The sequence below is a fragment of the Saccopteryx leptura genome, chromosome X (genome assembly GCF_036850995.1).
Source record: "Saccopteryx leptura isolate mSacLep1 chromosome X, mSacLep1_pri_phased_curated, whole genome shotgun sequence".
NCBI lineage: Eukaryota > Metazoa > Chordata > Mammalia > Chiroptera > Emballonuridae > Saccopteryx > Saccopteryx leptura.
Genome location: NC_089516.1, coordinates 8,596,916 through 8,621,114, shown reverse-complemented (window position 1 = coordinate 8,621,114; position 24,199 = coordinate 8,596,916). Strand labels below are relative to the sequence as shown.

Genomic DNA, 24,199 nt, shown 5'->3' with positions numbered 1-24,199 from the left:
TTTCACATGATCCCTCAAAGATCATCAATCACTAAACACTTAAAACTGAGATTGGATGGCATGATACTCCCATTCTGATAGATCATTAATGGCCAGATACTGGCAAGGTCGTATGGTTTAACATGATGTCTTGGAATGCTGGGTGGGATTCTTCAGTCTCCATACATCACCTGCTTTTAGGATCCTTATAGCACACCAAATAAACCCAACAAACATTTATCAAGTACCTATTTTATGCCAGAAGAATAAGACCTGGTCCCTGTAAACTTTAGGATTTTTTAATTAATGGAAGAAATAGAGAAATAGACTAATGTAAGCAGATTGAAAAAGACAGGATGGAAATATGCACATGGCAAGGGCACTTGGCTAAACTTGCAGAATTTGGGAAAGATATTGAGGGGAAGAACTGCTAGCAGAGGGAAGTACAAGGCCAAAGGTATGGGTCTGAGAGACGCTGGCATAACAGGAGAACACACAGTACCATAATTGGTATGGATGGAACATAGGCTATGGGGGGGGGGTAGGTGAGTAGGATTCATTTCAGCTCATGGAGGGTCTTGTATGTCCTGGTGGAAAAAATGGCTGTTATCTTGAAAGAGAGGGTAATCTTTTAAGGTACTTAAAGCAGTAGTGAAGTGATTTGATTTGCATTGGTAACCTTGTGGACAATGGATTGAATTTGTGTTTGCAAATGAGTGATACAAGGTACTGACTGAACTGAAGCAGGCTAGCAGTGATGGAAAAGAAAGAACAAATTCAGGGAGGCAGAACTAGGTGAACATGGTGATTAGGCTCAATATGGCAGATGAGTTAGGAGTGATAGTACTATTCCTTAAATTAGGCGAACTGGAGAGAAGCAGATTTGGGAAGGAAACTAAACATGTACTTTGCTCCAAAACCTTCAAGAATACTAAGGTGGCATAGTCAAAATCTTTGAAAGTTTCTCTTTCATTGTTTGCAAGGAATTTCAACTTGATGACTAGAATTGGATATAAAGTAGTAGTTATCCAATTGTTTTGTATACTTTTAGAAGTTTCTGTCAGCTAAGTCTGTCAAAAACTTCTCAGCCCTATCAGCTGAACGTATCTTCCAGCAGATAGCTATGGAATCCAAGTTCATTATCACTGTGGTATCTTTTATATCTGTGTTGTGATCTGTGGTGAGAAAATACATCACTATTTTTACCTGCAGTCTGGGAGTTCTGAGGTGTATTTCTACAGTGCCAATACTTCTGTTTCTCTCTCCTTTTATTTATTTATTTTTAATGTTTATTTTGTTGAATTTAGAGAGCGAAAAGGAGAGAGCAGGAGAGAGACAGGAACATCTGTTCCTGTATGTGCCCTGACCAGAAATAGAACTGGCAACCTCTGTACTTCGGGGCAATGCTCTTACCCACCAAGCTATCTGGCCAGGGCTGTTCCTCTCTCCTTTTAATCTTCATCTAAAAGCTGGGAAGAACTGGACTTATAATCTGTAGACATATTATATTTTATTACTCACACTAGGTTGTGAAAGTTTATATTTGTAACAAATTACCAACCTAAAAGCTCTTAAAAAATATTACCAAGACTATTCAGTTTATGGCATTTTTTATCATAAACTGAAAAGAACACATGAATTTTGTATTTGTATTGTGAAATGGGAGGCGAATCTCCTTCACTATGCAAAGCTTAGGAGCAAAAATCTACAGGAAAAGAGATTTTATGAATCCAAGTTATTTGAGAATGATGTAAAATAGACACTTTGGGGATTACATTATCCATGCTACAGCTATTCGACTGACACTTTTCTGTTTCTGTTTAGACCACTCTCACCTGCAGGAACTCGCTCTCTGTGGGCCGCACATGAAATTTGATGAAGATCGTTGTGAGTGTGTGTGTAAAACCCCCTGCCCCAGAGATCTCATCCAGCACCCAGAAAACTGCAGTTGCATTGAGTGCAGAGAGAGTCTGGAGAGCTGCTGCCGGAAGCACAAGGTATTTCACCCGGACACTTGCAGGTGAATGACATTTTCACTTTTGCCTTAACTTGAATTGTCAACATTTAATGTAAATGCCATTTTGATTCTGTGGGAGTCTTTATTAGCCATTCTTTTTCAGTGTCCAAGCCCTTTTTTATAATAAAATAGAGATTTGGCAACTAAAGAATAAGTAAGAGTATATAAAGTGATGATTAGTTGAAACTCCTGCCTTTATGGATCTTGAGCAAAAACCAGATTGAAGAAATATAAACAATTATTTGGGGCGGGCTTCAGATCAGTGGACTCTTTGGTTCATTTGTTCTCTCTCTCTCTAATATATGTTCACATATCTTTCTTTGAGTAAAGGGATGGCACTGGATTTATGTAGTGAGAAATTTATTGATGACTAGAACAGTTAGAAATTACCAAGTGCACTTTAATAGATTTGGAATTCACGTGGGATAACCATTCAGGATTTTATATAGACATTTTAAATCCATATCTGAAAATTTTAGTTTGGAAACTTAATCAAAATCAGAAAGCTATTCTTTTAAATACATTCCCGGATTCTGAATTCTCATGTTTATTTTTTTCTGCACAGCTGTGAGGATGGATGCCCCTTTCACACCAGAATGGGTACAAGTGCAAAACCAGCCTGTGCAAAGCACTGTCGCTTTCCAAAGGAGAAAAGGCCTACCCATGGGCTCCATGGTCAAGAAAATCCTTGATTCACCTTTGTTCCAAGTTGCCTATCCCTGTCATTTTAAACAGCGTATTGCTTTGCCAAGTTGCTGTCCCTTTTATCCTCTCAGATGTTGGAAAAAATTCATTTCACCTAGTACCGGTGAATCCAGACCGACCTTCCATTAAACACTTGCTGAGGATTGCCTGGTTCACTGGCAAATACATGTCTTCTAACTGAAGGTGCCTCTGCACACCAAAGTGTAGAGAAGAGGTAGCTTGTGTAACCTTTTCTATTTGTTGGTGAATGAAAATGGTTTGATCATCTTGGAATGACAAGTGCCATGTGACTGCTTACTTACAGCAGATGAGACAATTTAAATAGTCTCTCAGTCTTCTGCTAATTGCAACTCTCTTGTGAATTATTCTGATTCTTTCTTATGCAGATTTTGATTGGTATGATCTGCATTGATTTTCTGATTACTGTCCAGCTTGTAGTTTTCAGTTTACCAAACTTCTGTCTGTTATTTCATATTTAAGTGTATTTAAAGAAAATAAACACCATTATTCAAGCATAGAATTTTGTGTTATTTAATATGCTTCCACTCTAAATTTTATGCTAAAGAAAAAATGTTTTGAAAAGAAAAAGGAGGGTGTTGGGAGAGACATGAGCACAAAATTTGACACCAATTTTGGATAACTGAAGGAGTAGCTCTGAAATGGTTTAAAGTGCTAAACAAAATTAAATAAATGTGACCCAAGAATCAGCTGGAGCCAGCCAATCCTTTCTCTGAGATTCAATTTAACTTGACTTGACCCTCATCGCATGGAGGAGAACCCAGTGAGGCCCCTGATATTTTTGGATCTGCCCTAAAGCCAACTCAAACCATGTTTTAGTTAGTGGCTCTATCTGCCTAACTGCCATTTAGATGGAGCTATTATCAGGAATTCTGGGCTAGGACAAAACTATTTGCAATCTGGCTGTGCACTTCTAAAATCTCTCCCTCTGTTTCCTCCTCAACCCCCTGATCACCACCAAGAGATTTGCACTTGGATTCTAAGGCTGGGTCTGACCTGGGGTGGGGCTGGTCCTCAGGGTGGAGGTGGGGTAACTGGTCATTGTACAGGAATAGTTGTCATACTAATAATCACTTTGGTATGTGGACTGAGAATTCTCAACTTGTTGCAAAATGAAAATATGTAAGAAGCACCCAAGAAGTTAAAGCAAATACAATAAATGCCAATGATATATGATATCCCCAATTATCTAAGCCACAAAGCTGGAGACTTATTAATATAACAACTCAGGTCATAAATCTCACTAAGCAATGTGGTGGGAGGCTGTTTAGAGATGGAAACAGATTGCACAGCACAATGGTCAGGGTTGGATGAGAATAAAATGGTGTCTGAAATACTTGGTAAAAGAGATGACACAAATAATCCATTTTAAGGCTTTTAAAGAAAGTAATAGTTTGGTGAAAATTGTAAGCTTAATGATTTGGTCATTTGGTCAGCAAGAGCTAGACTTTGTCTAATTTATTCCTAATCCTAAGTGTGAGAAAAATGTCTTGCATATAGTAGGTCCCTAATAAATTATTATTTAATAAATAATGAAGTATTGCATTGATTTAATGATCAGGAACTCATCTACCTCTGGAATGCCCAAAATGAACTTTTATTCTCCAAGGCCTCCCTCCGTCTGCCTTTCCATCATTCAGTGTCTAGTCAGAGCTTCTTCACAGCATAGCCAGTGGCTTTCAAGTGGAAAGGTCCCAATAGGACATGCCCCGGAGTATAAGCACTTAGTAAGTTTCTGCTGTATCTCATTTACTGGTATCCCATTGGCTAAACAAGTCCTATGGTCAAGTCCATAGTGTGCATGGGGCTTAGACAAGGGTGTGGATATTGGAAAATGGTTCGTTGAAGGCCACCAGTGTAAATCTCCTACAAAGGCTGGTTCCTGTCTTTAGCCACATGTGGAGCCCTGTTAGTCTCTTATTCTATCCACATGCAGAGTTCAGGGCATATGTGGCTTTGGTCTTACTACAATTTTGCATTTGGGTTCTCTTTCTGATACATGGAAGTTTTTATGGTATTTTTAAAATCACACCTATAACATTTTAATTTTCTCACTTATATTTCTTATTTTTCCATTTCAAGCAGAATGATGAGTGAGGAATCTCAATAGTAATTGAAAATGTCATCGTGGCTAGAAGTGTAAAAATGCTACCCTTCTCCTGGCTGAACCTTTCCCCTGTGTAATTGTACAACAGTGTCCACTGGACAGTCAGCACCTGTCTCTGTACCTTGATCACATTGTTCTTGGAATGGTCTTGCTCCTAACAGATGCATGAGCACCCTTTACTTCTACTAACTAAATGCTGACAACTAGAAATACACTTCTCCTCTGAACTCCTATTATTATTATTTTTTTTTCTTTTGTATTTCTCTTATGGCTTCCTACCTTTTATCATAGATATTTATATATGCCTTAATTTTGTCTTGGTTCCTTGGGGGTAAAGTTCATGCTAGACTCTCCTTGCCTTGTGCCTTATACATAGGTAGCAGGCTCTCAGTACAACTGTGTTACCTTCCCATTTCAACATTATCCAAGGAGATCATTGACATATGTATTTATAAAGAGCTGGATTTCAAGGAAAGTTGATCTCCACATTTTATTTTACACCTTCTCCATTTATAGGTCATTTAATATCACAACTGGTACTGATCACCCTCATGTTTTATTAAGTGTAATCAGAATAGACCGCATGTATGTATTTTAATCTACTTTTAGTAGTTTCTAAGAAAACTCTCTAAAGGCATATCTTCATTCCATACATTCAGACAGAACACTATAATTATCCCCAGATTTATAGGTTAATCCTGCTGCTACAACTTTCTGACTTTTAGAAAATAGCCTTAAATAGCAACCTTTGCTTAAGGTTTAACTGATTATAAATGGAGTCTTGTACCACATGAGATTGTGAACCATATGCAGAGTCATGATTTATTTGCCTTTTAATGCTCAGCACATACGTCAGAGATTGAAGCACAATGAATGTTTAATATTTTCAGACTTTGTTGGAATCTATAGATTTTGTTGAAACAGCCTGAAGATTATTCAACCCCCTCCCCCACAGAGACTCAGCAACAATGTGCCTTTATGAATATCTATTTATAAAGATCAACCTAGTCTACAGTATTTAAAACACAAAAATCCTTTCAAGAAAAGTGAATCCCTTTATACTATTGGTAAAAGGCATGTAAAAATTAGGAAAGATAAAAGTTTTTAAAATATAGGGACTATGTTTAATATTCCTAGTATTCCCCACAAAGCCTTTTACAGAGTAGGCACTCAGTAAATGTTTGATGATAAAGACAGAAAATATTTGTTCTGCTTTGAAAAAAGTTCACAACTCTTGAAGGAGTATTGGCATCAAGATCTTAGAAGATTCACCATAGAATTTCAAAAGTTTATTATGATCAGAACAATGGCAGTGGCAAATCAGGGGCTCAATTAATGAAGCTTAACCCTCATTTATACCTTCTGGGATGCCCACACTCTGTCTCAGCCTATTGCAAAAAGGAAAAGGAGGCCAAAGCAACGTTGTATATCATCTGGTAGTGTTGGTGCTATCTGTGAAGCCAACTGCAAATTATTAAGCTGGAATAAATATCCTTGAGTCTTCATTACCCCTATGCAATGATGCTTCAATAACACAGCGTAGAGTATCCACTCCTACCTGTGCCTTACTCATTAAGGTTAGCTTATTAATACACTTCAAATCCTACAACTGAAATGTTTTTTGAATTATATCACTGCACTGTAATTTTTATAAGGTACACTCTGAAAAATATTTTCAATACATTTTATTTGGTATATAATATGTGTCAAGGACTGTGCTGGCATTGGATAAGGAAACTCATTAATACAACTAAAACTTATTCATGTCTATTACCAGGAACAGACCCGACCTTGACTTACTAACTAGCTGGGAAGGCATACATTTAACAAGCAAATACAATTGTCAGTTTTTGAAGAGGAAGGGGGAGGGCAACGAGACAAACAGTTTGAATATATGCTATGTCAACAAATGGCCAAAGTACTATCAAAATACAAAAGAGGGAAGATTTCATTCTCTCTGAAGTTTTGGGGAGAGCATCAGAGAGGAGCTGAAATGTTCAGGGATGAAAAGATTTCCTACAGGCTTCGATGGGGTGCTGGTGCTAGTGTTGAGGAAGGTATTCGCTCTTGAAAGTTTACAGGGAAGGGCTGAGGCACTTGAAGTACCGTCAGTGAAAGGGGGGTCAGACCACGCCCACTGATTCATTAGCCTCTCGGCCAAGCATCACCATAGCCAGTTGAACCAGTTTGAGTGGGAGTTGATATTTCAGGTCAGACCTTAGACTTTTTTTCTCCAGAGTGTATGATTGCAAGATAAAACACAAAATGCCCAGTTAAATTTGAATTCAGATAAACGATGAATATTTTTTATCAAGTCCCCAATATTTGGTACATACTTACATTAAGAATATATTAAATTCAATCTTTTTTTTAAAAAAAATTGATTTGACTTATTTGTATATTTCCATTTGCTACATTAGGGAACTTTACCAGAGTGGTAAGAACCAGAACAGTTTGGCAGTGACACAGATAATCAGAAACAAAACGTCACAGTGACCCTACCTATCTGTAGCTTTCCTCCCACGTCTCTCCAGTCGTAAACCAGAGAGAACAGGCTTCCTTAGAAGAGACGCTGTAACCAGGCAACCAAGGTCTGAACCCACCCAACCATTCACAAGAACCCGGTTTAAAATTGAGGTGCATTCTGGGAGTTAGTTTACTAAGTTTGGACTCTCCTGGAAGGCCGCCAGACTACAACTCCCGGTAGCGCTAAAGGGTCTCTGCGGGGCATGCTGGGAATACTGGCCCTATACCGTGCGGAAGAGTGTGGAGGGCTGTTTGTGTAACAGGACACCAAGGTTGATTTTTAGAAATTCGCGACAATACGAATTCATCTAAAGGTTAAGTCGACGATTAATGCTTACAATACGGAGACAATTCTTCCGTAACACTGTGGGACAATGTGCATACGTGCAGAGTTACATTCCACGCTGAAGGGTGGGGCCTGAGGTCGGTCCCTGCACGTGACTCCAGTGCCTCTTCGTCATTGGCTGCTTCGGGGGCGCGGTGTTCGGGCGCGGATGGTCCGGATTGGTGCCCGGGAGCAGCGGGGTGGGACTCCAACCGCTGCCGCGGGAGGTCCGACACTGGCGGCCATGGGACTCGCCGGTAAGTACGCGTCTGAGCTGTCGGTGCCGGCACTCGGCCGTTTCCAGGTGGGAGTGACTGCCGCTGTGGGAGCTTGGCTGGCGGTGGAGGGGCCCACAGCGGCCCGGCCTGGGGCTCGGAAGTAGGGGTTGAGGGTCTCTCGCCTCAGGTAAGGCTGAGGATGCGCTGCCGCGGACTCGCCGGAGCGGCTTGTCGGTTGGCACTGGTGCGCTTCAGTGTCCTCGCCGTGAGTGCCGCCGGGGCAGTGCCCAGAGCGGGCGGGAGAACCGGCCTCTGGACTCCCCGGCCCCCGCCGAGTCTCCGTGAGGCTTCTTGAGAAACTCCGGGCTAATGACTGCCCGGGGACTTCTTGGTCAGTGTCGAGAATTTTACAGTTACCTCGCATTCGCCACTTGAGTGGCTGGATGGGGACCTTGGATAAATCGCTCAACTTGTCTAGCTTTTCATTTGTAGAATAAGAAGAGGTGTTCAGTGGATCGCCGAGCCTCTTTTTAGCTTTAAAATCTTAAGGTTTGGTGATGGTGCCGTTCGTTGAGCCTTTACACCATGATGAGAAAACCTGGTGGAAGTAGGCAGACTCCTCGCCGAACATTGAAGGTTGAGGGAAAACTGTGATTTCATTTGGTTCATTACGCACTGTTTTCGTTATCATTGATCTTTTTAAATTAACCAGAACTGGAAATTCGGGTTTACGTGACAAACCACAGTAAAAACGTTACCGAAGCCGCTTAAAAGTATAAATTTGAAGAATCTCAATATATGATAACATTGAATATTAATTAGTAAATTCAGGTCATCAAACTGTTCTAGAGTATTTCTGAACATATATTTAAAGTGTAGATGAATTTGTTAGAAGACATAAGACTACACCTGCGTTAATATGCATTTTCTGAGTTTGCAGGAGATATTGTTAACTCAGATGGTCAGAATGGCTTCCTGTTGTATAGCTGAGTTTCTGGGGGCATGGAAATACCATTTGTAAAGCTCGGGAAGAGTTTCACTGGGTTTCCAATGCTCTTTAGCTTTAAAAGTCTAAGACTATAGCCCTGGCCGGTTGGCTCAGCGGTAGAGCGTCGGCCTAGCGTGCGGAGGACCCGGGTTCGATTCCCGGCCAGGGCACACAGGAGAAGCGCCCATTTGCTTCTCCACCCCTCCGCCGCGCTTTCCTCTCTGTCTCTCTCTTCCCCTCCCGCAGCCAAGGCTCCATTGGAGCAAAGATGGCCCGGGCGCTGGGGATGGCCCTGTGGCCTCTGCCTCAGGCGCTAGACTGGCTCTGGGCGCAACATGGCGACGCCCAGGATGGGCAGAGCATCGCCCCCTGGTGGGCAGAGCTTCGCCCCTGGTGGGCGTGCCGGGTGGATCCCGGTCGGGCGCATGCGGGAGTCTGTCTGACTGTCTCTCCCTGTTTCCAAGCTTCAGAAAAATGAAAAAAGAAAAAAAAGAAAAATAAAAAAAATAAAAGTCTAAGACTATAATAGTACTGAATATTGAGTGGACATTTTGCGCTGATAAGTGTCTACGAGTCCCCTGGGATAAACATTTCCTACTTTAGAAGTAGAAAGTGGCCCCAGATTCAGCCCATGTCTAGTTTAGTCTTTATCTTGAGACTCCAAACTGAAGGGAGGGACACACTCATGGCAGAAAGGTCTGCATAACTAAAAGGAAGTTAAGAAGATGAAAGTGGTAGTTTATTGTCATTCTTGTGTAAGGAAAGAGGAAATGTGGATGTCTGCAGCATGTGCTGCCGTTGGCACTTGGAAAAGCTGCTTTCAAAAAGACATTTCTAGTTCTAGGTATATTTTAGTGTGAACCACAGAGTTAATACTAGCAAAACTTTCTGAGATTGGTTGAATCAGTGGCTAAGCTCTCAAGTGGGGTTGGCACCCGTTTTCTGTAAAGACCCTTGATCTGTAATTACTGGAATGAACTGGTTTGTTCGTAGGGTAAATTATTATATACTATAGTGTAACAAATTTATTTTTTGAAATTATGTGTAGCAATCTTTTTCAAGTAAAATTACAATATAAGGTCATTGTAGAATGTAGTTTTGTTGTGTGGCACGTAGTAAATGCTAAGTGGATAAATGTCAAGTGAGTGATTAATGATATGATTTGTTTTACTTCTAGGGGAAAGCTAACAAATTTACATTAACATTAAAACCCTATTTATATCTGGATTTGGAATATGGGATGTATTTTGTCTGAGCTGAGATCTGCTTTTACTCTTTCTTTCAGGTACTAAGTGACACATATCTTAATTGGGTTACTCAAAGACTAATGACTAAACTGTCTCAGTATGACCTGTCAAGGAGGAGATGGACTTGGCTATGACCCCTCAGGAGATGGACTTGGCTATGACCCTGCAGGAGATGCACTTGGCTGTGACCCCTCAGGAGATGGTCTTGGCCATGACCCTGCAGGAGATGGACTTGGCTATGACCCCTCAGGAGATGGACTTGGCTATGACCCTGCAGGAGATGGACTTGGCTATGACCCCTCAGGAGATGGACTTGGCTATGACCCTGCAGGAGATGCACTTGGCTGTGACCCCTCAGGAGATGGTCTTGGCCATGACCCTGCAGGAGATGGACTTGGCCATGACCCCTCAGGAGATGGACTTGGCCATGACCCTGCAGGAGATGGACTTGGCCATGACCCTGCAGGAGATGGACTTGGCTATGACCCTGCAGGAGATGGACTTGGCCATGACCCTGCAGGAGATGGACTTGGCCGTGACCCCTCAGGAGATGGTCTTGGCCATGACCCCTCAGGAGTTGAACTTGGCTATGACCCTGCAGGAGATGGACTTGGCTATGACCCTGCAGGAGATGGACTTGGCTATGACCCTGCAGGAGATGGACTTGGCCATGACCCTGCAGGAGATGGACTTGGCCGTGACCCCTCAGGAGATGCACTTGGCCGTGACCCTGCAGGAGATGGACTTGGCCATGACCCTGCAGGAGATGGACTTGGCCATGACCCCTCAGGAGATGGTCTTGGCCATGACCCTGCAGGAGATGGACTTGGCCATGACCCTGCAGGAGATGGACTTGGCTATGACCCTGCAGGAGATGGACTTGGCTATGACCCTGCAGGAGATGGACTTGGCTATGACCCTGCAGGAGATGGACTTGGCCGTGACCCCTCAGGAGATGGTCTTGGCCGTGACCCCTCAGGAGTTGAACTTGGCTATGACCCTGCAGGAGATGGACTTGGCTATGACCCTGCAGGAGATGGACTTGGCCGTGACCCCTCAGGAGATGAACTTGGCTATGACTCCTCAGGAGATGGACTTGGCTCTGACCCCTCAGGAGATGGACTTGGCTCTGACACCTCAGATACACTCGACCATGTTAGCTCTCATCCCCATAGTATATGCATGGTGTCGGACTTTTTCTACCCAAATATGGGAGGCGTGGAAAGCCACATTTACCAGCTCTCTCAGTGCCTGATTGAAAGAGGACACAAGGTCATAGTTGTCACCCATGATTATGGAAATCGAAAAGGCATCCGTTACCTCACTAAAGGCCTCAAAGTCTATTACTTGCCTCTGAAAGTGATGTACAACCAGTCTATAGCCACAACCCTCTTTCACAGTCTGCCATTGCTCAGGTACATATTTGTGCGGGAGCGAGTCACCATAATCCACTCCCATAGTTCCTTTTCCGCCATGGCCCACGATGCCCTCTTCCACGCCAAGACAATGGGGCTCCATACAGTCTTCACGGACCATTCCCTTTTTGGATTTGCTGATGTCAGCTCGGTGCTCACAAACAAGCTTCTAACTGTATCTCTTTGTGACACAAACCACATCATTTGTGTCTCTTATACTAGTAAGGAAAACACTGTGCTAAGAGCATCACTGAATCCTGAAATAGTGTCCGTCATTCCTAATGCTGTAGATCCTACTGACTTCTCTCCAGACCCAGTTAGAAGGCAAGATAGTATAACTGTTGTTATTGTCAGCAGACTTGTTTACAGAAAAGGTAATAAAACGATAGCTACGATTGCGCTATGCAGACTTTGTTCTTATAGAAAGCTGTTAAATACTTGCATATGGTTGGCTTTTATTGTGTTTTATGGCTTTATGACTACTTCTGCATTAAATATAACAAAGAAAGGTCGGATGTTTTATACATTCAAAAAGAAGAATTTTTGGAGCAGTGGTGAATGCCACCTTCTTCCCAACCTTTGATGTTTTAATAGTTGCTTAAAAATAAAACCAACCTGATGCCATTGAATAGATAGGACTTTTTAAAAGTTAAAACAGCCCTGCTTGTGTGGTAAGAAGTACAGGTCCCAGCCCACTACCAATTTCTAATTGCAAAGGTAATGGCTTTTCTTTGCAGATATTTTGAAAACAGAAAAGCACAAGGTAAAAACCTAAAATCAGCTGTACTATTCAGGGGTAACTGTAGTGAATATTTTAATTCAGAGCTTTCTTGTGTTTTTTACACCTATATTCAAAATCATTGAGCTTGTTCCACACAAGACTGTTTTGTCACTTGTGTATTTCATTTAAGTATTTTATTTAATCGTAGATCAGACATTAGTAACATTGGCAGGTAAGTGAAAGCAGAGAGCTCACTCTGTCCCATTGTGCGATCGAGGACAAGCTACACATCTTGGAGTCTCAGTTTTTTCATTTATGTCATTTGGGCAACAATGGCCTCTTGTGATGGTTCCTCTGAAGTACTTAACTCAGTTTGTACTTGAGGAGTGTTCCTTGTTATCAAAGGAGACTCTTAGTGCCCCGTGTCACTTAACAGACACTGAAGTAGAATTTGTTGCGCCTCAATCACTAAGCCTGAAACAGTCTGGCTAATCCAATCATAATGGTCTCCTGCTCTTTGAAAACCTATGCAGTAATCAAACTTAAAGCAGGGAATAATTAAAAAGATAATATATATTACCTCTCCTTAAATATTTGAATTCAACTCAAAGTATTAATGTGCACTTGAGTTGCCAATAGTTTCATGTAGGCTTGTAGGCTTAAGAGGACTGGTCCAGTGATTTGAGCTGCATCTTTCCTGCACGGTTACCTTCAAAAAGCATCATTTACAATCGCCAATTTGGTGTCTTTTTAAATGGGATAGAAACCTAAAAGCATATGAAGTAATGTGCATCCCAGATTTTCATTTGATTTTATACTGTGTTATAGGGTACCCCCTAATCTGACAAGAGCTTTTTTTCTCCAAGTTTATTGAAGTTTCCCACAGTTCAGCTTGGTTTCATAGAAACTCATTTTGTCAGTTTCTGTGCTTTTTAATTACATTACCCAATGCAGTAACAAATGCAACTGGAAGCAAACAGATTTGGGGCAGCACAGCGGGTTCTTGGTGTAAAGCTTAGCTGTGTGAACAGCAGTATCCGAATGTACTAGGGAGAAGGGCACAAGATCCACTACGGCCATTGTCATGGACAGCCATGGGTGATCAGGCTCTTATGCAGAGGTTGAGAAAACTGTTACTGAATTCTTTTCTGGGGTGAAAGCAATGACATGCTCTCATCCTCTAATCAAGAATATGTAATAGGACCAGCATTCTGTATTCTGAATACCTTGGGATATTGCTAATGTGTTTGTTGTAACTTAGAAAATGTATTTAAAATGTTTTTTAATCAAATAGTATACCTTTGTGAGATAGATAGCTAAGAAAATATGATGCATCCATGGTCAAGGATCAGAGCAAAATTAACTGTTTGTACAATAATTAAGCCTGTTAACTGTACTTCACTAATTACGCTATTTTAACCAGCTGAGCTAACCACCAGTAGGATGGACTTACAGCCTTTCCTGTTTTCAATAATTTAACAAATACTTATAGAACCTTCTCCATATGCCAGGCATCATACAAAAAGTAATATTCTGAGAAGAAACAGACACATCAGTAGCCCAAAAGTGAGTAGTTATATTAATGGTCTGTTAATAGTTAAATTAATTTCCTTAGTTTATTAGGACCAGATATCCAAGGTCCACTGAAATGTATTAAGTAAAGGACAGGATAAATCAAAACCCTTATCAGCCAGGTTTCCTGGCTGGCTTTTTGTCTCTTTTCTTGAGCCCCTTTTTGCTCCGTTAGGGTTTCGCAGGCACCCCCCACTTGCTGTGGTGGCAATGACAACTTACATTTATGTTCTGCGGCTGGTAAAGCCTGTGCATGGTACACTGCTCCACTTGACCCTCCCAGCGGTAGGGTATGTGTTATCTCTATGTAACAGGAAAACTGAGTCTCAGAGAGGGTAAGTAATCCGCTCAGGTTACACAGTAAGTAATAGAGATAACAAGCATGAGTTCAAGTCTTCCTGAATTAAGATCTCCAGTTCCCTCCAGCCCCCTCCCTCTACCATTATCTTAGGTATAGATGCTGTAGACTTCAAAATACTGAACTTTAAAAGCAGTTTGAGTCACAAACTTCCCTGTCCGTTTTGAGTGACTGGAGATTGAAAGTCCTTTCTTATGTTCCATTGTGTTAAACTTTTCTTAGAGGCACAAGAACATTTTTATTGGGAGAGGGCAAAACCCTTTATTTTTAGAGTAATAATATAGATAATTGACAGTATTAGTGCCATTTCTTATAAGATACTTGTCAGGATTACTGTATTTAAAGTATAATATATTGCCTGACATTAAGCACTCAGTAAATGTTAACTATTACCAGCAATTATGATTATTACTCTATATATGGTTTTTATTTTCACTTGAAGAGGGTTCTTAATCTTTGTTTTCAAAGGCAGAGAGGGAAAAGGAACAAAACAAAAAATTACAGGAGGTTAGATGTTAAAAGTCATTAAGCTACTTTCTGATTTATCTAGAAATCCAACTGATTTTATAATAGACTTGAAACAAAGATAGCTCTAAGATTTTAATGAGAAGCCTTCATAATTCAGAAAAGCTGCATGTGAATTTATGTTTGCTAATGCAATCATCTTGAAAATACAATCAGAATTACTTAATAAAAATGACCTGTCTATATTATATCTATCTCCCACCATCTTTTCTTTAACATAATGAGTCTGCCTATATTTGAGGAGTTAACAGTGTGATTCTGGTGTGTGTGTGTGTGTGTGTTGTGTGTGTGTGTGTGTCTGTGTACGCATTTAAATTGGTAAACCAGGTTTTGCATTTTTACTTGGCACAATTTGTGACTGTTGAGTTAACTTCTCAAATATTGTCACCGTACCTATCACTTTGGCTAGCCACTTTCAGACTAGTAGAGCATGATTTGTTTTACTGCTCCACATCACCTGAGGTTGTATTTACATAGTATAAGAAAAGTGTTTCATTTGAGAAAAAAACAAAGATGAATCCTTTTGTTCTATGGGATGTAATGGTCTGGCAGCTGATGGGTCCTGCCCTCTTCATCACTCTCCTTCAGGGAAATGGGCTGTAGCAGGCTTAGATGGACTATTTTAAATTTGCTAATAGCATAGTATTCACTGTCGAATCCTTTGTATAAATTGCATTATGTACAAAGTGGAGACAGCAGTTTATTGCTTAGTCCTTTCCTGTGGCAGGGCGTGGAGTTAGATAATGGACTATAACTGAAAGAGATGTTGGACTTTAGGTACGTAGGTCTCTTAATACCCTGTGTCGGGAAACTCCCATCAAAGAGCTCACTCACTAAAAGGCTGCGACAAAATCTAGATCTCCTCTCAGCTGCCCTGCAATGTAGAAAACTTGAACTCAAATGTCAGCTACCTCAGATACCTCCTCCAGAAGTAGGCGATATGTAAACACAAACGAAGAACTTAAAAGGACATTGTGCGGAAATAAAATTTCAGTGGTACACATACTGGGTGTATGACAGGCAACAATGAATCAGTGTGTACATGTTCATGGATGGCAACTCTAGGGGGACCTCTGGCAGTTTGGGGAAGGTCCCATCCTCCCACAAAAGCTTTAAGAGAATTTGTTTCTCTACTTAAGGAGGGCATAGCTAATCCTTTTTAAAGTGAGTTAATTCTCAGTAGTTGCGATGATTTTTTTTTTTAAGCTTAAATAATAGTATGTCCAACATTTAACTTCATTTTCTATTTCCAGGGACCGATTTGCTTAGTGGTATAATCCCTGAACTCTGTCAGAAATATGAAGATATAAATTTCATAATTGGAGGAGAGGGACCAAAGAGAATCATTTTGGAAGAAATACGAGAAAAGTACCAGCTACATGACAGGTATTGATGGATTCCATATGGTCTTGGGCGAGGAGATAATCAGCTACCTAAACTTGGTATTGGCTACATTCCTGCATTAAGTGAGCTGCTTCTCCTCCATATGTTTGATGTAAAATGTAACTCAAGGCCTATTTAAAATATTTTATATAAAATAGGAAACCCTAGTTAGAGAATTGACAATTTTAGTTTTTCGTGAGCCAACTATTGAGTTTATAGGACAGTGATAGGAGGCACTGTGGAACGCACAAAAAACCAACTGCTTGGATTGGAAATGCTTGCAGATTTTCAAGCCATACTGAGTCATGATGTAAATAGCTTGGCCCCAATCATGTCAGTTCCGCTACACATACAGATTTGGACATTTGTGTTCCTCAGTAACTTAGATAACATGTGAGGGCTGTGCTTGTGAAACAACAGTTTAAAGGGACATTCTCCTGTTTAGAAATGGCATGTTAACATTTATTCAGCAAAGGATATTAATATTTTCATTAAATGCAAACTCATTTTGGAAACAATGGCATTTGATATGTGGATGAAAATTAGAAGTATGTACCCTGAAAATTAATTTTCTAAATAAAAAATAAATAGATAGATAGAAGAAAGTTAGAACTATGTTAGCTATATGAGTTTTAACCAAACAGTTTAATAAGACTGTTTCTTTTAGGTCAGAGTTTGGCAATATTAAGCTTTTGAAGTGGAAAACATTAGAACCAGTAAGAATCGAAGTATAATATTATGAATAGCACACTTGGCTTATAAATTATATATTGTAGCGTGATTTTCACTGTCCTCTTTCTTCTCTCATTTCAAAAATCAGAGTGCGTCTCTTGGGAGCCTTAGAACACAAGGATGTTAGAAATGTCTTAGTTCAAGGACATATTTTTCTTAACACTTCCCTTACTGAAGCATTCTGCATGGCAATTGTGGAAGCAGCCAGTTGTGGTTTACAGGTAAAAAGCTTTGAGGGCTTACATTGTTGGGGTTTCTAAACATGTATTAGAAAACTACTCAGACACATTCTGTAGTACTTTTGAAGTTGGTTTTGCTAATTTTCCTCAGATATGAATTGTGCTGGATTTTATGTTCTTTTTTTCTCTTTAAGGTTGTAAGTACCAGGGTTGGTGGAATTCCTGAAGTACTTCCAGAAAATCTTATTATTTTATGTGAGCCTTCTGTAAAATCTTTGTGTGAGGGATTGGAAAAAGCTATTTCCCAGCTGAAGTCCGGAGCATTGCCAACTCCAGAAGAAATCCATAACTTAGTAAAGACTTTCTACACCTGGAGGAATGTGGCGGAGAGAACTGAAAATGTATGTCACCTGCCAGAGAAAAGGGTATTTGAAGGCTCTTTCTGAATCGCTGATGTTTCATGTACTAGTTGGCTCTTTCTTATACGGGTTTACCATTTCTGTTCTATTGCTTAAGTTTATGAAGTCTCTTCCCAATGACAAGAAGTGAACCATGCACTTTTGGTACGTGCTGGACCTTATGTTTCTTGTCAAAGCATTGCATTTGACATCTGGAAGCAGCAGTAATGCAATCGACATCTTTCATTAAACGGGGCATAAAGAAGTTACAGAATTTTCTAGAAGTCACTGCCATTATAGACAGAACTAATATTAATATCTCCTGTGAGACATTTTCTTGAGACTGTTTCTAATTCTGAAGTGTATAGGTCTATTAGAAAAATATATGGTTCCACTTGGACTGATTGCAGCAACTCTGTAACTTGCAAGTACTATTTCAGGCTATTTCCTAAAACTCTTGTGTCACTTTTGCTGTGATTTTCTACAGGAAAAGGATTTTTGCATTTTTGGGCTGATTGAGAACATAGTAAGTTAGAATTCAGAATGCACATGACAAATGTCGGAAGTATGATCGCAGATAAAAGGCACCAATAGAGAGAGAATTTCCAAAAGGACAGGTACAGGACAGATTAATTCCCTTAGGTGGGAAAGGATGATTGTGGGGAATGCTTCCTGCTTTCAAGTTAGGGACTTCATTTATTCTGCTCAGTTTTGTCCTTCATTGAATCTCATTCCTTTGTGTGCTTCATGCCTCTATTTCCCACATAAAGCACTGGGTGGAAACAGTCTGCTTCCTAGTATGTAGAAATGATGACCAGAAGGTCAGTCAGTTGGGAGCAAGGAGAAGATAGTAGTTCAGACGGGTGCTCTGTGCTTTCACTCTGTTCGGTGGAGCAGCTAGTTTCTAGCCAGAAAGAGAGAGCAACATGGAGCAGCGGACTGAGCCGAACAGCTCTCGGCTGTAGGGCTCTCTTATTTGGTTTACGTGATAAATTCCTAGACACAGGATGAATTCCTTTGAATATAAGTGCAGAAAACCTCTTATCTCTAAAAATCGTCGTACACATTTTCCATTGAAATGTGAGGTGTTTGCGTTAACACTTTTGATGGAAATGACTGAGATACTCTCACCTTCTAGAGGTTTTACAGTATCTCCACCCATATGAAATAACTACTATTTTCCTTGGGAAGTGGGAGTGTAGTACTGATTTTCTGCTGGGAGTACAGATCAGAATCACCCAGGAAGCCTTTCCAGGAGCTGTTCATTCCATCTTCCTACCCCCCACATCCCCCCATCTGTTAAGAGCTAGGAGCAGAGGTAGAATTGGGCAGTGGTTGGCAGGGACACTCGGTTAGACAGCTTTTTTCAGTGATACACTACTCTGCTTGAGAACCATGGCTCTTTAAGTTGTGACTTCACCCTCCTTGACCAGAGTCATGTAAACCTCAGAAGTCTGAGCTACTGTAGGTATTAAATTTGGGTTAGAGCAAAGAACTCTGGTGACAATATGTCAGCATATGTTAAAGGAGCTAATTAGGACTTTTTTTAACCACAATTTTTTTTTTTTTTTAGTTTTGCTTAAATTAGTAGTAAGACATCTATATTTTGTAGTTTTATAATCTATGGTGACTTATAGTAGTAGTGTTTTTCAACCACTCGTTCATGGCCCAGTCCTCCAGGAATTCCTGCCAGTCTGCGAAAGAGTTAACCACCCTGATGTTGTGTGAAAACTAAAGACCCAGTGATCTTAGTTGAATTTGCTTATTCTCAGGGTGATTTCTGCTTTAGTGGTCCTGGAAATAATTTTCCTATTTATACCAGTCCCCAAGAGTAAAAATGGTTGAAAACCACTGATTTATAGTATACATTCAGAAAAAAGTTGCCTGACCAAGTGGTGGTGCAGTGGATAGAGTATCAGACTGGGACGCAGAGGACCCAGATTCAAACCCTGAGGTCGCCGGCTTGAGTGCGGGATCATCCTGCTTGAGTGTGGTGTTACTAGCTTGGGCCCAAAGGTCGCTCTGGCTTGAGCCAAGGTTGCTGGCTTGAATAAGGGGTCTCATGTGCCCCCCAGTCAAGGCACATGAGAAATCAATCAATAAACAACTAAGTACCACAATGTAGAATACATGCTTCTCATCTTTCTCCCTTCCTGTCTGTCCCTGTTTGTTCCTTTCTCTGACTCTCTTTCTCTCCGTCTCTGTCAAAAAACAAGAAAAAAAGAAAAAAGTTAATCCTGGTCTATAATTGTTATACCTGTCATTCTCTTCACAGTAGTAAATTACTTGTCACTTAAGATCATAAATTGATTTAGAAATACAGGTGGGCACACAGGACAGTTTGTAGTGCCCTTTTATTTCTACCTGTCCCCCACAGGACATTTTGATCCCTTTCAACTCCTCCACCTTAGTTTCACTGTGCTTTTTGGGAAATTGAACAATTATGATTCATCTGTCTCAGCATAATTGTGATTCAGAGGTATTCCAAATGTCCTCAGAGGAGAAGAGCTAGATGGAAACATCCTGTGTCATTTATTTGCCTGTAGAACTTGTACTGTGTGTTTTATCTTTCTTGAGTGCAGAAGACTGTTTACAGATCTGATACATGAGAATGAGCCAAGTAATTGTCAAATGCAATTTAAAAAATGAATGCTGACTCATTTGATGTATTCAAAACAAGTATGTGTAAAGATTTTTTTTTTTTAATTTCTGAGTTTAGTGCTTAGCAGTGCTTTAAAAAAGAAGCCTCCTACTACCATTTTCAGCAATAAACTTTGTTTTCTTTGCAAGTGTTTGACCTACCATCTACTAAGATTTCTCCCATCTTTTTTCTTTTATTTGGAATCCATGAAATATTTCTGTATATTCTCACCATCTGTGCTCAGCAGCACGGTCTCATGTGGCTGTGGAAGGAAGAGCCACTCTGTACCCAGAGAGAAGCACACTAGATTGTCACTGTCTGAGTGTGATGTGATATGATTGATGTCTATGAGATAGCAGGGAGAGCTTCTCAGCCGAGCCAAGGAATCTTAGAAGGCCATTTCTGATGAATTAAATGTATGGCCTCCACCAAGGTGATCTAAGGGCAGTTTCAACCTCTCAGGTCTTTAGAATCTTGTAGTTACATTAATAATGATGGATCTCCTAGGAGACAGGAGTCATGGCATATTCTTCTTTGTATCACGTGGTGTCTAGCCCAGTGTTTTGTCCAAAATAAGCACCCCATGAGTGTTGAATCAAAAGGCAGTAATTACTGCGATGAATTTCATTAGCCACATAATTCCTATAACAACTACAAAATGTAGCGACTTCTGTTTACATCTATTAAACATTCCTGACCGTGTTTATTGTGGATCAGAGTGCTCATTCTCGTCCTCTCTCCTACCAGGTGTACAACCACGTGGCAGCAGACATTGTGTTACCCATGCGCCAACGACTGGAGAGACTCATATCTTGCTGCGGCCCAGTAGCTGGCTCCATTTTTGCTTTGTTGGCGGTACTCAACTTTCTTTTCCTTACCTTCCTGAGGTGGTGGATTCCAGATTCTAACATTGATGTTGCAATAGATACCACAGGGCCAAAGGCTTCCTGGCCTCATCAGTATCCTTATAGCAGTAAACAGGGCAGGGATGAAGACATCTAAATCCAGGCAGAAGAAATCCTGGATCAGAAGATTTTAAACATTTGTAATAGTTCTATTAAGACTGTTGGAAATAACCTTGCTTTTTCCTTTTTGGAAGTTAATAAGTTGTGCTACCTCTATATCATTCAATGTTTTATTCTGAGGACAGATAACTTATGCAACTCCTGAGTGTAGAAACTCCTTGCACTTACTTAACATTTAGGAGAGAGCCTATGTCACTCACTCAGGTATCGATTTTTTCAGACTACTGAAATCCCTTTAGCAGAGATGTTTTCACATAGTCTGGGAGCTTTGGGTGCTGAAGGGCCAAATGTTTTCTGGGCATTGTTTTGGCCAATTCTAAATGTTCTTCCATTAGATATTCACCAGATGTTTACAAGTTTTCTTTAGGGAAGTACAACAGGACTATGAACTATAAGTCATGTCCATACACCTTTATAAGATATTTAAGTCATATTCTTAAACATTTACTGAGGACACTCAACAAGAGTTACATATAATGAGCAGGCTTCTTGAATAAAAAGGTCTACCAGTTATCAGCTTTAAGCGCCTACTCTGTGTGTTAAACTGGATATTTCCTCTATGAAGGACCATGGTGCATGCACTGTTTATCACTCAAATGGCTCACTTCACTGTAGTCACAGTGGATGTGAGTGGTAAAACATCCAACATGCCAAAAATGCTTGTGCTTTTCATGCCAGGGAACAGTTGCTGACACTCCAAGTACTTCTTTGAACCTGTTATACTCATTCTTTTAGGTAGATCCTTCATGTCCAGTTGTGTATGAAAATGCTTTTTGCTTTTTAATCACTACGGACCGATATCACTGTTGACACAAGTGCAGAGAAGACCTCCACATCTTTCAGTGCATAATTGAGTTCTCTGTACATGCCTTCGTGTTTTCCAAGCAGAATGTATGAGGCGTGCCAGCTCAAACTCAGCTGCTATCCCCTGTACCTTTGAGAGAAGTCACTCCCTTCAGTTGTGGACTAGCCGATGTCTGATGAGTGTTGTCAGTTTGCAGAAAAAGTCTTTACCTCTGCGTGTTTTATTCATAGTGAATTGAGTTTGAAACTTTTAGAAATACAAGTCTCTGTGGATGGATGTGTTGTTAATTGTAATTGTTGTTGCCCAGAGCCATGGGTTTTTAAACCCCAAATTATCCACATGGTGTGTCTTATTGAACTCTTTCAAATAAGTTTTTTACGATAAAGGACTGACATGGAAAGAATGTAGTGTGTATGAGTACACTCAGATTCTGGCAGTATTGTGATTGTGTACAGGCTTTTTTAAAATGACACTATTTACAAAACTTTTTGGAAAGTATCTTCCCATGCCTATTAACCAGTTTTCACTGCTATAAGAAATATGTTTGTGTTTCATACTAAAACACAAATGCAAGGGTGCAATTTTTAAAATCTAGAAGTTAGAAGTTTTTTAATTAAAGAAAAACGGACTGACCCAAACCGTTAAATCTTATTGGAATTTCCATGCACAGAAACTGACATAATTATAGAATAAACAGTGCCAAATATTCATGATAAAGCAAGAAACTAAAAATTGTTTTTGTTCAGCAGTTTTTAAAGGCATACTATTTTTTCTTATATTTTTGGTTTTGGGCAATTTTTCTTCCAAATCGTCATTATTAAGTTGTCATTTATTTCAGATGGATGCAGGATTTAAAGTTTTTCTTACTTGTAAAATATATGATCTGCAAATTAAACTTTTTATTTTATTTTTTTAAATAAATGGAAGTAAATGCTTGTTTGAGTAAATCTTAGCTTTCAGGCTTCCCGGATACTTTAATTGTAACTGTCAGTGTTGCACTGGTCAATATGTGGAAACGTATTGTTCTATCCTGCTACTTATATTTATTTGAAAAGGAACTTGCAGCAATGAGGAGTTTATGAAAAATGTATTATATTTCCGTTGATGTTACAAAAAGTAGCACATGTAAAACTGATTTATGAAAATGTGCTACGTGTTCTATAAAAATAAAGACCAAAATGACATTTTGACAATTTTCTGAGTTTGTCTTCTTTATGACCAGAATTTTATTTACTAGTCAAACAGCTTCCCCTGCCCCCTCCCTCCTATGCTTTCTTTAAAAAAAAAATTATTGAATTATTGAATTTATTGGGGTGACATTGGTTCATAAAATTATATAGATTTCAGGTGCACAGTTCTACAACACGTCATCTTTTCAGTAGAATTTGACGCATTGTCGGTCTCTTAGTAAAACAGGAAATATCTTTCCAATGATGAATCACTTTGCTGTCTTTTCTTTCTGGAATACATTCTCTTTTACTCATGGAGCAGCAAGTTCAATTGTGGCTTTGTTTGCTGGTCTGCACAAATCCTGTTTTGCACTGTGCTCGAGTTACCGCATGAGACAGATGGATTCATCTATTAAGTATTGTGTTTGTGAACTACATAATTACACTTTGTCTTACAAGTTATATTAAAAGAAATTTGAATTTTGGTTTCATTTACAGGAACCTAGCTTCTTCCACCCCTTTTGATAGAAGCAGTAGAAAGCAGCCCCCTATGTTGGTACATTTTTTATGTTTTGTTTTTTGTTTTTGTACTTTTCTGAAGTGAGAAGAGAAGCAGGGAGGCAGACAGACAGATTCCCGCACTCGCCTGACGGGGATCCACCTGGCACGCCCACTAAGGGGCGATGCTCTGCCCATCTGGGGTACTGCTCCATTGCAACTGGAGCCATTCTGGTGCCTGAAGCAGAGGCCATGGAGCCATCCTCAGCATCCGGGCCAACTTTGCTCCAATGAATCCTTGGCTGCAGGAGGGGAAGAGAGAGACAGAGAGAAAGGAGAGGGGGAGGGGTGGAGAAGCAGATGAGCATTACTCCTCTGTGCCCTGGCCGGAATCAAATGCAGGACTTCCACACGCTGGGCCAATGCTCTACTGCTGAGCCAACCGGCCAAGGCCAGTATGTTCATTTATACTGAAAATTATTTTTGGCAAAGTCAGGGAATCATGGTCTGTGTTTACTTTTGTGAAATATTTTTAAAGCCCCCTTTATCCTCTGCATTCCCAAAAGAAATGCTCAGATGAGGTTATATCGTCTTGTGGCTGGATTTTTAAAATATGATGTTCTGAAAATTAAAGTCCTATTCAGCATT

The 24,199-nt window shown here is 40.2% G+C and overlaps 3 protein-coding genes across 4 annotated transcripts in view; all 3 read left to right on the top strand.

The window, feature by feature from the left end:
* The window catches only part of VEGFD (vascular endothelial growth factor D), a 42,088-nt gene extending 38,894 nt beyond the window's left edge, over positions 1-3,194 (top strand). For both annotated transcript variants that reach the window (XM_066356995.1, XM_066356994.1), the window contains exons 6-7: positions 1,804-1,999; positions 2,562-3,194. In XM_066356995.1, coding sequence (XP_066213092.1) covers positions 1,804-1,999; positions 2,562-2,688 — 323 coding nt within the window. In that variant the 3' untranslated portion in view covers positions 2,689-3,194. The remainder of the gene's footprint in view (positions 1-1,803; positions 2,000-2,561) is intronic.
* Positions 3,195-7,891: 4,697 nt separating this feature from the next.
* LOC136386044 (zinc finger protein 853-like) lies at positions 7,892-11,305 on the top strand. The gene is made up of 3 exons (XM_066357364.1): positions 7,892-7,934; positions 10,169-11,178; positions 11,291-11,305. The coding sequence occupies exons 2-3, from the start codon at positions 10,249-10,251 to the stop codon at positions 11,303-11,305; spliced, it is 945 nt and encodes a 314-aa protein (XP_066213461.1). The 5' UTR covers positions 7,892-7,934; positions 10,169-10,248.
* On the top strand, positions 11,221-23,061 carry PIGA (phosphatidylinositol glycan anchor biosynthesis class A). The gene is made up of 5 exons (XM_066357097.1): positions 11,221-11,919; positions 15,975-16,107; positions 16,925-17,057; positions 17,210-17,416; positions 20,802-23,061. Exons 1-5 carry the CDS (start codon positions 11,313-11,315, stop codon positions 21,054-21,056), a joined length of 1,335 nt encoding a protein of 444 aa, XP_066213194.1. The 5' UTR covers positions 11,221-11,312; the 3' UTR covers positions 21,057-23,061.
* The last annotated feature ends 1,138 nt before the right edge of the window (positions 23,062-24,199 follow it).

Coding starts and splice junctions, on each gene's coding strand:
- LOC136386044 (XM_066357364.1), top strand. CDS start 10,249: ATGGACTTGGCTATGACCCCTCAGGAGATGGACTTGGCTATGACCCTG.
- PIGA (XM_066357097.1), top strand. CDS start 11,313: ATGGTGTCGGACTTTTTCTACCCAAATATGGGAGGCGTGGAAAGCCAC. Junction 17,058..17,209: donor CAGCCAGTTGTGGTTTACAG/GTAAAAAGCTTT, acceptor TTTCTCTTTAAG/GTTGTAAGTACCAGGGTTGG. Junction 17,417..20,801: donor TGGCGGAGAGAACTGAAAAT/GTATGTCACCTG, acceptor CTCTCCTACCAG/GTGTACAACCACGTGGCAGC.